At 38.8% G+C, this 15,505-nt stretch overlaps 1 protein-coding gene across 5 annotated transcripts in view; it reads right to left on the bottom strand.

The window, feature by feature from the left end:
* Positions 1–15,505, bottom strand: part of LOC126049833 (contactin-6-like) — a 150,819-nt gene that overhangs the window by 110,151 nt on the left and 25,163 nt on the right. For all 5 annotated transcript variants that reach the window (XM_049826878.1, XM_049826877.1, XM_049826879.1 and 2 more), the window contains one exon: positions 9,472–9,606. In XM_049826878.1, coding sequence (XP_049682835.1) covers positions 9,472–9,526 — 55 coding nt within the window. In that variant the 5' untranslated portion in view covers positions 9,527–9,606. The remainder of the gene's footprint in view (positions 1–9,471; positions 9,607–15,505) is intronic.

Genomic DNA, 15,505 nt, shown 5'->3' with positions numbered 1-15,505 from the left:
ATCTCTAAGGACTTCCAGGCTGGCAGTGAAAGGTGCATTTGTCATTACAAAAATATCTTTGTCCGTGAGAACTTTTCGTTCCTACCAACAGCAGCTCACACCACGGCAAAGCTCACAGGAGCCTTGATTAAAAGACCTGACTTACGTAAGTAGAAATGAATGACTTACAGGTAATTATAGCGGGCTGAAAAGCAGGAGCATGATGTTTGGAGCTAAACAATGTCACAGATAGTGCCTTAATTAGCAGCAAAAGTGATTTAGCAGAGTAATATTCTAATACCAATTCAATTGCTACAAATTATTAATAACAATAAGCACAGAATAACCAAGATCCACTAACAATGAGATGCAATATCTGTCAGAGGAAAACATAGTGCCCCTTTAATAATGAGATTGTAATTAGAATAGAACAATAAAGCATATATTAATATTGAACAAAGGACAAAATACCATGGTATTATGCTATGCAGGAGGAAAAAAAAAAATCCCCTTGCCAAAATTCTAAAAGCATCTAAAAATCAAATATGTAAAAGTAAAGGCATAGAGATTAGGATTAAAGTCTGTAAATTTACCTCTTGCTGCAAGCCTGGTTGGACTTTAGACAGCTTTCTGTTTAGGCCACCCTACGAGGGCGAGGATTGTCACCTCCAGGTGGACCTTGTACAGAGAGAGGGAGGCAGAAAGACCCAGAGAAGTGGGGGCTGCAGGTCTCCTGTGTGTCTGAAGTCTACCTCCACATTCAGAAGTGGCCCTCTTACTTGCTCCCCTCTCAGCTCCTGCAGAAGAAGCCCTAGAGAGCCTTATCTCTGTTTGGATACTAATTATGATAGCGATGCCGTCAGCTAGAGCAATTACTAACATAAATCCTGAAATGGTAGGTGTAGGTTTTTTCTCCAGTTCCTGAAACTGTCTAATTCCATCAGAATTAAACATTGCTTTTATCTTTTTTTTTTTTTTTTTTTTTTTTAGAGTTTAACCCTAAAGTTCAATGAAAGAATATAGAAAATGGGAGTTCTGGAGGATGAAAAACAAATGCAAGGTAAATAATAAGAATCTATTTGCATTATTATTTAATGATTCAGGACTATAATCTAGTCTTATGGAAAACATGTACTTGGCCTGTGATTTTGACTGTGTTTGGAGCTGAGAGTGCCAAAACTAGGAAAACTATAGGATCTGAATGTAATAAGACCAATGAGAGGACTGTTTTACAGATGGTACAGATGTAATAGCTTCAGTCAAAGAATGGTTCATCGCTATCTCCGATATTTTCATTCATCCAGCCCCTACACATGGCCCCGCTAGACTAATCCATCCATATTTTTCTCAAATTACAGATCAGCATGTGTCTCAGAGCTGGCTTCCCATACACACGCCAGCAAGCAATTTTAGTGGTAATCACCAGAGTTTCTCTTCCAGATAGTCATGAAAAAATGCCTCACATTCCTAAGAGGTTTATTTTTGTAATGTAGGCACGATAACCACAGCCTAAATAATACTGTGTGGTTTGAAATTACTCTGTGAGCTGAAACTCTGTGACAACCACATTTTCTGTCCCAGGCAAGTGCCAATGGTAATAATAATAAAAAAAAAAGATTTTGTATATAAATCTTTTTTTTGCTGCCAAGAGATTGGAGGAGAAACAGATTTTTGAAACCCCCAGTTACAACAATTGTGGTAGCAAGCTTTCCCCAGGAATGTCAAGTAGGTATGAATGCAGTGAATTCCAAGAAGTTTTCAATGTTAATTTCTGCTCAACAAGAAACACACACACATAAACAGCGATCAATAGTCGCTAAATGAAAAAGAAGTAGCAAATCGATAACTAGAGACGTTTTATTTTCAAGCTTCTGCAAACAATGGAAGGGATGATCAGTCTGTGATTACGTGGAAGTAGCAGATACTGTTTCAGCTCTTAAAAGTTAGTGGGCAAGGTCTTCACCCATGTCAGTGTGTGCAGATCTGCTGGATGGGAATATTAAACTTCATGGAAATTTTATCCAGGTTCCCATTTCTAAGTAAAGCAGATTTAATCATTTTTTGCATTTCCAATGTCCATTTTCTGAAAACAAATTAAATCCTTCTCATTCTTACTAACCACTTACATCACTTTTCTGCTAGTGGAAAGTTACAGACTACAGCTGGGTTTCTCTTCATTTCGTGTAGGACATGTCTATCATTCTCACCATAATAAAATCTCAGGTTTCATGTGCCAGTGCTTTAATTGAGGCATTGCTTGTGAAGATAAAAAAGAGAATGGATTTGACTATTAAACCTCAAGGGAATCCCCGTTGGTAACTATTTGATCACCATAACAGTATGTCAGATCAAGATGCAGCAGCCGCAACTCTGAAATGGAGGATCTCAAAATCCAGCCCCTCTGGTTTTAGTTTAACACCCATAAACAAAGTACCCTGCTCTACTAGTGACCTCCCTCTGCACAACGATGTCTTAAAAGTTAGCTTAAAGGTTAGCTTGTTATAGAAGTGAGAGATCAAACATAGGCTGTGGGCTTCTTTCTGAAGGTCTCTAGGTGTGAACAAAATCAATGAAGGACACTAGGGTCAGGGAAAAGTCCTGTGCAATGTGGGAGGCTACAGCAGATGACCAGTTTCGGCTTGTTTTGTGCTCACATGTAACTGATCTGGAGTTATGCCAGCAGGCTCCCCACCAAATATTTATATTAACTGGAAGAATTGTGTTCACTTACTTTTTACTTAAAAACAATAGTGTGCTTCAGTAAACTATTTCAGTGATATATTATTGTGTAGTCTTAAGTTTAATTTTTTTATACTTAGATTTTCTATTACTGGCAATAGAAAAGGCTCAAAATATTTTAAGTGCTTAATCACCTGCTAATTTCAGCTTCTTGGCAGTGATAATAAAGTGCAATTGAATTTTCTCTGAAGCTGTTGCAAACAAAAAATGAAAAAACTCTGAATTACTTCTAAAGTACAGGGATGTTATTTTACAGTTAATAAGCCTTTCATACAGAGAGATGAAATTACTTGATATGAAACAGAGAGAAACCATGTAAAATTCACATTATAGAAAAAATCCTTTTTTTAAATGTAAAGTAACTAATTGAAGAGATGAGGAAGTAGTAATTATTTAAACCACTATAAAAATGGGTTAGGCCTTTCAGACTATAGAAAAGACTTATACACTAGAGCCATATAGAAAACATAAAAATCTAGTAATGACTTCCATGAATTCTAGTATGCTCCATTTCAGGAACTGTAAATAACATCTTTCTGACAGCTAAATCAATGCAACCTAAAATTTGAAAGTGCACCCTCAAAGAAGCATCTGAGCTCTAACCTCTTTTTCACCATATGTCTGTGCACTTGAGGGAATTCAAAAAAAGGCACTTTTCCTGGAAATTAAGTGTAATAAGGATGGGTCTTCTATAATGTGACTCAAGCCCATGTTATACAATATTAAATGATTATCATTCCCGTGATTATCCAGCAGGCCAGTGCGATGTAGTATGGTATACTTGGGAAACCTGACAGCGATACACTCTCTTGCCCGCTCAGAATAAAGACTGCTTAGGAAGGGGGTTTATGTCTGTTTAGTGAAAAGCTGCAAAACCCCTTACATTCACTAAATATAATAGTTGAGGCTTTCAGAAATGCAGAGCTTTGCCCTAATTCTTCCCTTTTCAAAGCAAGTGATAAGGCTGCCATTGCAATTTGCGGAGGCATAAAAACACCAGTGCCGAGTCCTCACGGTCACACCGGCTAATTGCTACTAATGTAGGTTGTCACTTCTTTATTGAAGTTATTATCATTGCTGCATTGTCATTTCTTTCTTCATGTGCTTCATGATCGTAGCAGCTGAAGCCACAAATTGTGTGAATATCTCCCTCTTTGAATTGAGTATTGAAGGAAACAGTTAACTTAAACTCCATGGTGCTTTGTAACATCCTCCAGTTCAAGTGACTGGCAAGTGGTAGAGCCAGAAATTGCTCACAGGCTTCCTGAGCACCGGTCCTCTCCGTCACAAGAGGACTCGTCCTTTATGTTGCCTTGCACCGAGGACAGAGATTCACGTTTCTCGCATACTGGCTTATTTTGTCTGGGTTTTGCCCTTGAGTTAGAAACAGTTTGTGGTTCTGATAAGAGACAGGAAATGGAAGTAGTGAAATTGCTCGTTCTCCTTCTTAAAATTAAATACAGAGGGACCAGAGCTGTGTAAGCCCTTCCAGAAATGAACAGGGGCAGAGCAGCACACTCTCCAGTCTAAGGCAATATTTGGGATAATATTTTCCAAAAGCGATGTCTGCAAAACTAGGTGGTGGATTAGAAAAATACCTTATTTTCCCTTCCTACTTGTGATGTTTTTCCTCTATCTTGCCCATGTTTTCATGTCTTTTTTGATAATAGTATTTTTCCTGCTAAAACAAAAAGTATCAGGTCCTGGTTTTGTGTCTGAGCGTATGTGTGGCAGTTCCTGGAGTACTAGCTTTTAGCTGGGATGTCACTGGCCCATGTCAGACCTGGACAATTGATCCATTACATGTAAGGGGAAAACAAATAAGGTACCAGAGGAAGAGGAGAGTGAAGGTCACACCTGAGAGACCTTCTCTCCCATCTCTCTCTGCTCCCATTAGCCTGTGCCAGGGCCTCCAGATGGTGGAGAAGGAGATTGCTCCATTAGAAAAACACCTCCCTGAGATTGTGTCTTCCTTCAGCAGTCAAAGCAGGATCCCCTGGAGCACCCCAGTTGGGTATGAAGGAGAATGAAGCTGTGATGCAATTAGCAAAATCTTCAGGAAGTCTTTCTAAGAACAGAAATCAGGTAAAACCTGTTAACATCAGACCAAAGTAACTAAAAATTTCATAGCCCAGCCTCTCTGTGGCTCTAACCACCACTCTTTCAGCCACCCCAGCACTGCATCTTCAGGGCATTAGGCTCTCTCTTTTGCTGGCTTTGTTGTACCAGAGTATGTTTGTCGTTTGCTGATGTTGGGAAACGAGCTGAACCACGTGGCACCCCATAAAATGGAAAGAAAGGTTTTTCTTTAAATGTCACTTTTCACTCTCCCGAGAAGGTCATTGCATTACCAGTCATCCTCTCCTGCCAGATGCTTGGAAGTCATTTACAGAAATACGGCTTTCAGGGTCACTGTTTCCCAAAGTCGTGAAAACTTCCATGTTATCCAAGGCAGACCTAATTATTATCATTCTCTGACTCATCAGTGGGTCTCCAAATGCCTCTGGTTGTTCAAAGAAGCCTTAACATTTCCAGGCTGGACTAGTTCATCTCCACAGTTCGCTGTTAGAAATAGCAAAGATGTCACTTGTCTTAAAATATATGGTCTGCTGTTCCATTCCTAAAGGTGCTGTTATGCTAACAATAAATCTGCAAGAGACTGCAGGCAGAGTGTGGGATGTGATGTATTCAATATTCATCATGCTGTGACCCAAAGGAGTATCAGGACACTTTACATCATGAAATTTCTCTCTCTAATTTAGCAGTTTCAAAATGACGGCCCAAAATACAGCCCGGGAGGTTGCAGTTGCATCTTCAATTGAATTTAAGCCAATAAGCCAAAGGACTGTGTAAAAATACAGTTACTGCCTCATTTCCAAAACAAAGGTTCAGACTAGCTGGTTTGGCTTTAAATATTTATATTGTCTGTAGCTAATTTTAAAAGCCTGATAGCTTTTACTGACATTTTCCTTTTTCCTCATCTTTAACCCTGAAAAACCCATTTGCTTCCGTGATGGGGTCAAGACCATCAGCAGAGCAAAGGACAGTTGCAAAGGCCATCTCTGTATGGAAGGCTGCAGGTATTTATTTGAAGGGCAGAAGCCACCAGGAATCAGATAAAGGAGGGGTCATGACAGCCCTTCGGAATGGGAGGGACACAGAAAATTTGGATAAACTGTCCAGGAGGAAGACAGAAACTGCAGCAATAACGAGAAGATAACTCTCCCCCTCTTCCTGAAGAGTAAAGAGCCCCAGAGAATTGGAAGAAGGAAGCAGGGAAGCTCAGATATTTTCAGTGAAACTGGTGCCAGAGTAGGACTGTACATAACGTGCTGTGTAGGGAGCTACGAACAGCCTTGTTTGTTCCCCCAGTATCATATACTTAGGTCAGCCATTGCAAAAATCAAGCTGCGCCTGTTTCTCTTCTCGCCTAAGATCTGCAACTTGTATTTATCCTGTAGTCCTAAACTGGATAGTAGAAAAAGGTGGGAGAACGGCTTTTGCAACGTATTCATGATCAAATTATTCTTCGCATTGCAGCATTGGACAGAATCCATAAATCCTTATTGACAGAGGAGAGAATGGAGGGACGAGAGAGACAGATAGATGTGGCGCCTGTTGTTGCATGGGCAACCTGCTGCAGAGCCAGGCCTGGCACCCATTTCCAAATAGCCGCCTAAGGTCCATCTGATGGATGCTGAAGACAGCTTCCTCTCTCAATATGATATTGCTGGCAGCCAGCCTTGCACAACAGCTCCAGAGGAAGGAGCATGAGCTAGGAGCAGCCATAGGAGGAAAACTTGAGACAGTTTTGGTGTGAAGAAACAATTATTTTATTTCCTGAGCACTTTGGACACTTGACTGTTCATATCAGCTTCTCAAAATTCTGTCTAGATCTTTAATCCAGAAAGTGAGTGCTCTTTCTTAGCATATTGATATCAAGCAATGTTTAAATTTCAACAATAGTGTAAGGAGATGGTTATCATGCATCCTTATAACAAGTACACAGAATTTAAAGTAATGATCTCTGAGTTTATCTTCAACACCTTTCTTGCCTCTGGTGCTCTGCTTAGATCAGATTATCTCATTTAAATAGCAATGGGTTATAAAAAAAAGTCTAATCTCTTCCCTCACTGTGTCACTGTGCGTGCATACATTACTTTATTTTATTTTATCCCCTAAGGCACTTGAAAGAAAACCCCAAAGACCCTTGTTGAGTTATATAAAAAAGCTCTGCTGGAAAATAAGAGTTGGAGGGAATATTACTCTTTCCATGATCTTTCCATATAGAGTAGTTTCATTTTTGAGTAATTGAATTACCTTTTGGGGGGTGTGGGGGTGGTAATAATATTTAGCTCGCTGTACAGCATATTTAATCCTTAGATTTAAACTTCATTTATAGGTCAATATAATTTTCATTCTACATGCCTGTAGAACTGAGGTAGAAACAAGCAAGAAATGACTGACCAATGTCATCGAACCACCTGAATTTCCTTTCAAACCCCCGCCCACAAGACTGCTCTGCTCAGCATCGTGACTTGTTCCTAATTTTCCCACTGAGTTGTATTACTCCTAAATTGATGCCAACCATCCATATAATAAATCAAAGAAGTTTTGCCCATAACTGCAGGTTTGACTATTACCATCAAGCATATTTCAGGATGCCATGTACTGAAAATCATTAATAGCTCCACCAAAATCAACAGAGTTAATTTATACCAAGTATAAATTAACTTATCCCAGTGAAGTCAGTGGGGGCTTTTGCTATTCCTTTAATTGACTGTAGGATCAGGACAAAGGTGCCGTTGTGATCTGCTCTCGGTGCCTGGGAATATGGAACATTTAAATTTTTATCTTTTGTTAAGTCTTCAAAAAACTGAACCTGTTAACGTAAAAGTGAACTCCTAGTATCTTTTAACTCAGTTGGCCCAGGATACTGGTCTCATTAAAAGATGATCCTCCAGCAAGAAAGATGAAGATGACAAAAAGTTTGAAAAATGAAAGCTTTGTGGAAAGTGAAGGAAAAGGCTATATTTGGAAATACAAAACAAGGGTATAAAAATATCTTGTCCATCACCAAGTTCCTCCAATGATTCATATTCCAGGATCACCATCTATTTCACAACTGCTAAGAGCAATCAAGAAATTATAGAGGAATCCTGTACTCTAAAAGATTGGTACAAGTCCTTTACTTAGACTAGTAAAGAAGGAAATGATCTATGAGAAGTAGCCAAGAGGGCTGATAGATGCCGTGTCAGTGCAGTGGGCAATTAAAGGGAAGACTGGGGTCCTAAACAGGTTGTTGTTGTGTTTAGTTCAGCATATCTGGGCCTAAACAAGTGATTGCTTGCTTGAAATCTCTACAAATATTTTAATATGAAGTCCTTAACTTGTTGGCTGTTTGTTACTGAAATAGGCACGTAGCATTGATTTAACAGAAAGTCTGATCCTGAGATTTACATTTTTACCTGTAATCTGTTAGATAAAATATTATCTAGCTTAATTTAAATCACATTTTAAAATACTACTGAAGTCTGCACTCTGCTTCTCTTTCCTCATTTCAAACAGCTGCTGATTCATGCACTACATAATTAATTTAAGTATCATTTGAGGTTACTTTAATACAATTTCCTCGTAAGTACATGAGTAACATCTCAGCTATTTAGAGTTCAATACATTAATTGTAGACAAAAGGCAGTTGTCATGGTTTCTATCACAGACAAGTGTGAAGGGTCAGTTCATCCCCAAATTCATTATAACCTCAAAGAGTTCAGTTACCATTTTGTGTCTGTTTTTAGACGAGTCTATAATGAGTCACATGAGTTAATCCCATTTGTATGGTTTTATGAAGCAGGATTGTCAAGTTATATGCTTTCAATTAGAAGAAAGGTTCAAAAAAGGAATGAACTCAGAATACCAAACCCTCACTGTGAACAATGCCCAGCCAGGCAGAAAAGAACATTTTATCTTACAATACGTTAGCGACCTGTTGATATTTTAATTAAGCACAAGGGATATTCAAGAAGGAGAATGGAAGAAAGCAGTCCTGCTTCCTCCAACCACGCTTTGTCCTCTGAATACAAGCTGAGGACTGCTAGGATACCCAGCATCGTGAGGGTCGGGTGAGGGTCTATCATCATGCCAACTGGAGGCAAAGAAGGAACATTTGCATTTGCTTTGGGCATTAAGCAAGATTTTCTTTCATTTTTGGTGTTTATGTTTGGCAGTCTTAATGATTCTTACCTATTCATAAATGAATGCTTTTATTTGCCTTTAAGTTAAATGTGGTTTAAAGACACTTTACTAGTATGGAGGCATGTGAAGGGTGTGATACTAAGTGTGGAATCAAAACCATCCATGCAACACCCCCATACACCTCACTAAACTGTTCTGGTTTTTAATTGAGCTCCATTGCTGGCTTGGGGGTGAGTTATGCTGCAGCTAAGAAATGTCTTTCATGTGCATGTTGTTAGCCAAGTAACAATTGTACTTTTTTCTCAGTGTTACAGTTTAGAATATTTTTAAAAGCTATTACCTGGAGTACAGCTTTCTTATGATCTTGAAAGGTGTTTTCCTGGTTCAAAGGCAGCACCTTGTGTTGCTTAAAATTAAAGCATGTCCTAATGAAAAGCTCCTTAGTCACTTGTTCATGCGAATAAGTAGTTAGTTTTGGCAATTGCTTCTCCTTTCTAGAAGAATTATGATACTGATACAGATTTATCAATCACAAACACTAATAGTGGAACATTTTACCTGTGCTGCAGCTCATGAATGGCAGCAGACTTATTAGTTTCCATAGCAACACCATCTCCACTTTCCAAGGTCAAAAATTCCTCCCATCCAATCAGTGGAAAGTAAAGTGTGTCTTCCTGTGACTACCTTGATATTCTGTAAAAACAGGAAGAGATATTGGGTAATTAAAGTACAGATTCGAAATAAATACCTCAATTTTCCCTGTGTAAAATCATGTTCTGCTGCACTATTTGAAGACTCAGACACTAAAAATGCAATAAACAGTCTAGATAGGATCATCCCAGCACAAAAATAATTCCCAAATGACACAAAGCTGGAAACGAGATCAATGAAAAGCATACATAATGTTTGAGACCCATCCATCCACTCCATGTAGCGTAGAGATCACTTGCACAGGAGTGAATTTCTCCAAGTAAGAAAACAAAATCTGCCTGTGGTCCATTTGCCAAACGGTGCTCGCTTAGAACAAACCCAGGAGTCTTCTTGACTCCTAAATGTTCATCACACTTTATGATGTTTCTCGCCCTATAGTGGTCTGCCTTCTGATCCCAGAAAGGATCCTTTGGTGAATGTATTGCAACACGAGCTGTTACTGATGCAAAATGGTAGATCTCATATGGGAGGAGAGGACAATACAATGTCATACATACGCTACGTATAAAAAAAAACACCCAAACCCCCAAACTTTTTTGGGTTAAGGTTTATTCTCCAGAAATGAAACATTCACCCGTAAGGATTTACATAACAATTTGCTTTAATTTCCTTTGACATTTCAGTCAACATATGATGAATTAAACAAGGAAAAAAGTATCTGTTTGGCCTATACTCCCAAAGGACAAACTAGTAATTTACTGTTGGGAATCAGTTCATAGAGCATCTGAAACCAGAAAACACTTAATAAAATAGGTTTACAAAATCATAAAATCATTCTAAACCTTTCAAGTGCTAAAAATTTTCCACCGAGAAATTACTTTCATGATCCACACTTACGGATCCATATTCTCTTCTCACTTGTCTCATTTTTCACACCAGTGTGAAAAGATATCATACAGGGTTGCCCTGAAACTTATTGCTGATATGAGTGAAGAGGTGTTTTTAAGAAAAGTAAGAAATTCAACTCTTGTGGAAGTCATCTCACTTCTATGAGGGACCTAATTCTGTTCATAACTTTTTATAAACTTCACCTAAAAATTGTAGGTGGTCTCAGGGGAAACACATATAAACCTGGTGCACCACTGCTAGTTGCCATTTCAGGTGGGGAATGATCAAACCTTGGCAAGCTTCTAAGTTTTGAAAAAAAGGATGGAAAAAGCAGAGTTTCTTTTAATCTTTTGTGAGGTCCTACTTCAGACACATCTGAGCTCTACCAAAGCACTTCTGCGTCATTTAAAAGTATAAATGGCTTGAGCTATTTAAAAAAAGGAAATTGAAGTTTGGATAATTCTGTCAAAGTAAAAACAGAAGAAGGAGCTGGATGGTACCTTTATATATCAGTCCTGCCCCAAGCAACAGTAACTGCACCTAAAATATCCTCAATAAATATTTGCCTATCATGCTTCAAAGACCTATGGCAATTTAAGTCATTCCGTAACTTCCTCAGGAAACCTTGACAATGTTGTTAGTTTAAAAGTTACTCCTAACATTGGCTATAAATGCCTTTATTTGTCTACTATCAATGGACAGGGACATTTCTCTCTATACCTTTTGCATGTTTGAAGAATATTACTATGTTTTTTATTAGAGGATGCCTTTTTTGTTTTTCCTAAGTCATTGTTGTATCATCTCTTCTCATTTTTGTCTCCTCTGGATTATTTCAGTGTAGCTGGCATTTTTCTACAAGCACGCTGCCCAGCGATGGGCACAGTCCTCCAGCCGAGGCAGAGCAATGATGAAAAGCCATTTGCTATTTACACATTCCTAAATGAGGTTTTTTGTTTTGTTTTTTTTTTTAATACTTGCATTCAGTTCAGGTTCCACTCTAACCCCTTTTTAAACTGCCTGCCTGTACTGAAGGTAGGCATTGATTATTTCTACTTAAGTGTGAAACCTTGTACTTTTCTGTATTGAATTGCGTCATATTTATTTCACACCCTTTCTCTTGTTTGTCAATATTTGTCTTGAAGCTGGTGTACACATCTCTGATATTTAAGACAAAGAAAAACCAACTTACCTTTTTTCCCTTGTCCTTCCTAAACAGAATGTATCCTTTCAGATCAAAAAGTAAGTTAGAATTTTAATTATTTACTAAGATTTCATTTTAATTCCTCCTATATTAATCTTGTGACTCTGACTCCCTGCCTTCTCCTGTGGCCCACTTTTACCTTGTTTTCTAACTCGAGGTTAGCAGGAGGGATCTGTTGCCTGCAGGAAGATTCCCTAAACAATCACAACCTGTGCGTCCAGCAATGCCACTGGGTGAGGAGGCTCCAATTGCCTTTTCGCTGACAACCAGTATTTGTCTAGGGTTTATCCTCTTTTGGTGAAGTTATTGCAATGAATTTTGCACATTCCCATGTGTTTTCTTGGCATTTCTATTTGCATTCACCTCCTGTGCTGGGCATTTTTCTGCGGTTTTTTTTCTTGTCATGGACAAAGAGCATTTCCCAGCGCTGCCTACTCTGGTCCCACCCAACTCCTTTCCCTCAAGATCTCTCAAGCACATCCTCTTTCTGGTTATTACACATTCAGTGTGTGAGTTATTTTGTGGAGATCACCCGAAATCCCTTTTAAAGGTGCGAGAGTTGCCAAAGGCACTTATGTCTCAAAAGAAAAAGGACTTAAACCCTCCAAAGTTACTCATGTGCTTCCCAGGGGGAATATTCTGAACAACAAAAAATCACCAGTAAAAGCCAATTAACTGACCAGATCCTTCCTTTTCCAAGATACTTGCCCTTTCTTGCAAGGACAGATCCTTCTGAAAAACTCCCTGCTTTCTGTTCTCCTCTGGTTGGATTACACATGAGTCTTTTGAAACCAAGAAGCAAGTACCTGCTGCTGCCAATATCCAAAATATATACCCAAGCCTCTTTGTATTCATATAAGGTATTGATCAATCCTCAGAACTGTAATTCTCCTGCTTCTAAGATCACAAATTATGGGGCATTATTGTAAATATATATATATATACACACACACACACATTTCCTTTAAGTAACCCAACTGTTTTACTTATTTCACTCTGACAAACACAAGGACCTAACTGGCAAGCAGGCACTTAATAATTTTTACAACGTCTTTCCAACAGCAGCTTCCATGGGATTATTTACTGTCAAACTAAATCAAGAATAAATGAAAAAACTGAAATATTTATAGCATAAGAAAAATCTGGTTCAGACTAGAAATCCCAGACTGGCATTAAATCAAGAAATGTAACAAGATAAATTGTGCCATCATACTCTTTGTTTTCTGGATGTACCGCTATCACTTATTCTAATTGTTATGCCACAGTTTGAACAGTCGGTCTAGATAGATAGATGGAAAACAAAGTATGTTAAATATGATCATGGGGGAAACATTACATTTTCCCCTAAAAATACTGATTGTGTGCCCATTTGTCAACAGTATGTAATTTATACAAATATGTTTGTTACAGAAGTAGTCAGCATCATTTTTTGTTGTTTTCCCATTAGAGAAAACAAGTCCGTAGGAAAGGGCTCAATCCTCAGATATTTTTTAGCTGTCACTTTTTCTTCTTATTTGGGGGAAAGGAAAGATATCTGTTCCTGAGACACCCAAATGTGACATGTGGGACGTGCAGGAGTAGAGATGAGGTGAATAGATAGAAATACCGTGGTGGAAAAAGGTGGTTGAAATGAGTCTGGGGGAAATACGCTGCTCAGGTACGGCTCTGCCCGCAGCACAGAGCCAGGCTGCTGCCTGGGTGGGCTGTGCAGCATCTGCTTCTCATTGCAAAGACTCTGGGTAATATTATTGGAAAGAAAGTGCACAAAAGTATTGTTTTTATCAAACATTTCTTTCTGGATATCTGGAATATTGAAAATTTCAGTCCAAACATGGGATTTGAGTAGATGTATTGACTTAGTGGCATTGTACTTAGCACATAGAAGGAAAGGGGGTTTTGTCACGTGTCTGAAGGTTGCAGTTATATTGCTGTTTTCACTTGGCAATGGAATTTAGAAGGAGATACATTATAGATTCATTTATGAATTAAAATGTTCTGACATATTTAGTGCATTAACGTAAGTGCCAATATTTTGTTCTATATTGAGCTGAGGCTCAACCTGGTGCCTAGGCTTTAGGTTTCAAGACCTGTACTTTCTTCAACTGCTTATTTTTTTGAGCAACAAAACACTTAAGATCAAGTCTGCGACAAAGGAGAAAATGCACTTCTGGTGTCATCTGAGTTTTCATAAAAATATGCCACATTTCACATTTCTGCCACAATGTCTGTTAGTTTTGAAAAAGCAAGACGGAGTCGGTTCAGGTGGCGAACTGACATCTTCCTGAGGTAAAAGTTGTCAGGTGGTGGGAATGATGAGATTTTGCTCTTAGCTAAATTCAGGCAACTTGACATTTTTACCCATGGCAAAATGTAGCTATGTTTGCAGAAATAGCAAGTTTTTGACCTGGTGAAAGAAACAGTGTTTAACAACAGGGATTTGGGGCTAAATTCCACAGTGGTGCTGGCAGAGGAGCTTCACTCCAGGGCTGGTATATTGGTGTAACTACTTATAGAAAGAGATCTGTTGAATGCATATAGGAGGAAAGGAATAAAAATGTGAAGATAAGAGGCTATAATCCAGGGAGTGCATGCACAGCCTTTTTATTCTGCAGCCTCAGCTTTCCCTCCCACCAGCTTCCACACATCTATATTATCTTTTGAATTTGGCCTTACATACTTTAGTATTCTTCATCTGCCAGGAAATAAGCTGAGTCTGTCCCAGCTAGGCTTGCATTCTTGGCACACCATTGCTCCTGATCTCTATATTGTCTCCTGAGCACCTGATTTGAAGGCATCTAATGTGAATTTTCTCATGAATGCCAATGATATACAGCTACATTTTTCTTTTCAAACTTTTTATCCCTGAGGCACTTTCTGCACTCAAACTATTTTCCAGATATCCATAACAGACTGAATAGCAAATACTTGTAACTACCAGAGCAGAAGCAGAAGCGACCAGTTTTATGGTCTCCAGCAAGATTTACCTATGCTGTTGCAGTACTTACTGCTTATTTAAAATTATTGAACCATATTTTGGAGGAAAGTACCCCGTGTTATTTAACTAAGGTTTCCGATACTGATCACTCCTATTTTTCTTTTTTTCACAAAAAGGACTTAGATTTTCATTTGTTTTTCACTCCTGACTGCTATTGCTTACTTTTCCTAGGGAAACAGAAAATATTGTAGCTTATTTGCAATTCAAATTCAGTACATAAAGCCTTCGGGGAGGGTTTAAATCTTGTGTTTTCAAAACATTTTCCTAAATCCTAACAGCTCATTGTGTTTCAGGTGACACTGGGACTCATATATGGTGTGACACTATAGATGCTTTTGTTTCTTAAAATCCCCGCATTAAGGCACCTTCTTGGCATATGAGGAGTAATGGGCTGGACTCTGCTTTGGTGGCTATGATGGGGCCTCACTCAGCTCCCCGGATGGATTCACTGGTATTGAAATAAGCAGATTTGAAGGCCATAGCTGGCTTACTAAATAATAACGGCACTTTGGTGGACCTGTAGACATCTAGGGACGAGGCAAAATGCTTGGGTTGAGGAACCTACCGAACAAATGGGATCCACCATCCCTGCATCAGATGAACTTACTCATCTTCCCATGATGAAGGATCCTTCTGAGGATTCACACCTTCTTCTAACACTCAAGTACAAGACACAACAGGATTTCCATATCTTAAAAATAATTTTGATTTGTCATATGGTTTTATTTTCATAGACACCAACAATTAGAGAGCTTAAACTGAAACAGAAACACTCCTCTCCCATCAATGCGCTGCAGAACGTACCCGTGTGCTTTGTGAGCAGCCAGCATCCCACTAGCATTGCTGTTGCGATGCCC

This window comes from Accipiter gentilis, chromosome 23, assembly GCF_929443795.1.
Source record: "Accipiter gentilis chromosome 23, bAccGen1.1, whole genome shotgun sequence".
In the NCBI taxonomy this organism is placed as follows: domain Eukaryota; kingdom Metazoa; phylum Chordata; class Aves; order Accipitriformes; family Accipitridae; genus Astur; species Astur gentilis.
The sequence above is the reverse complement of the archived record's forward strand: the minus strand, read 5'-3'. Positions and strand labels throughout refer to the sequence as shown.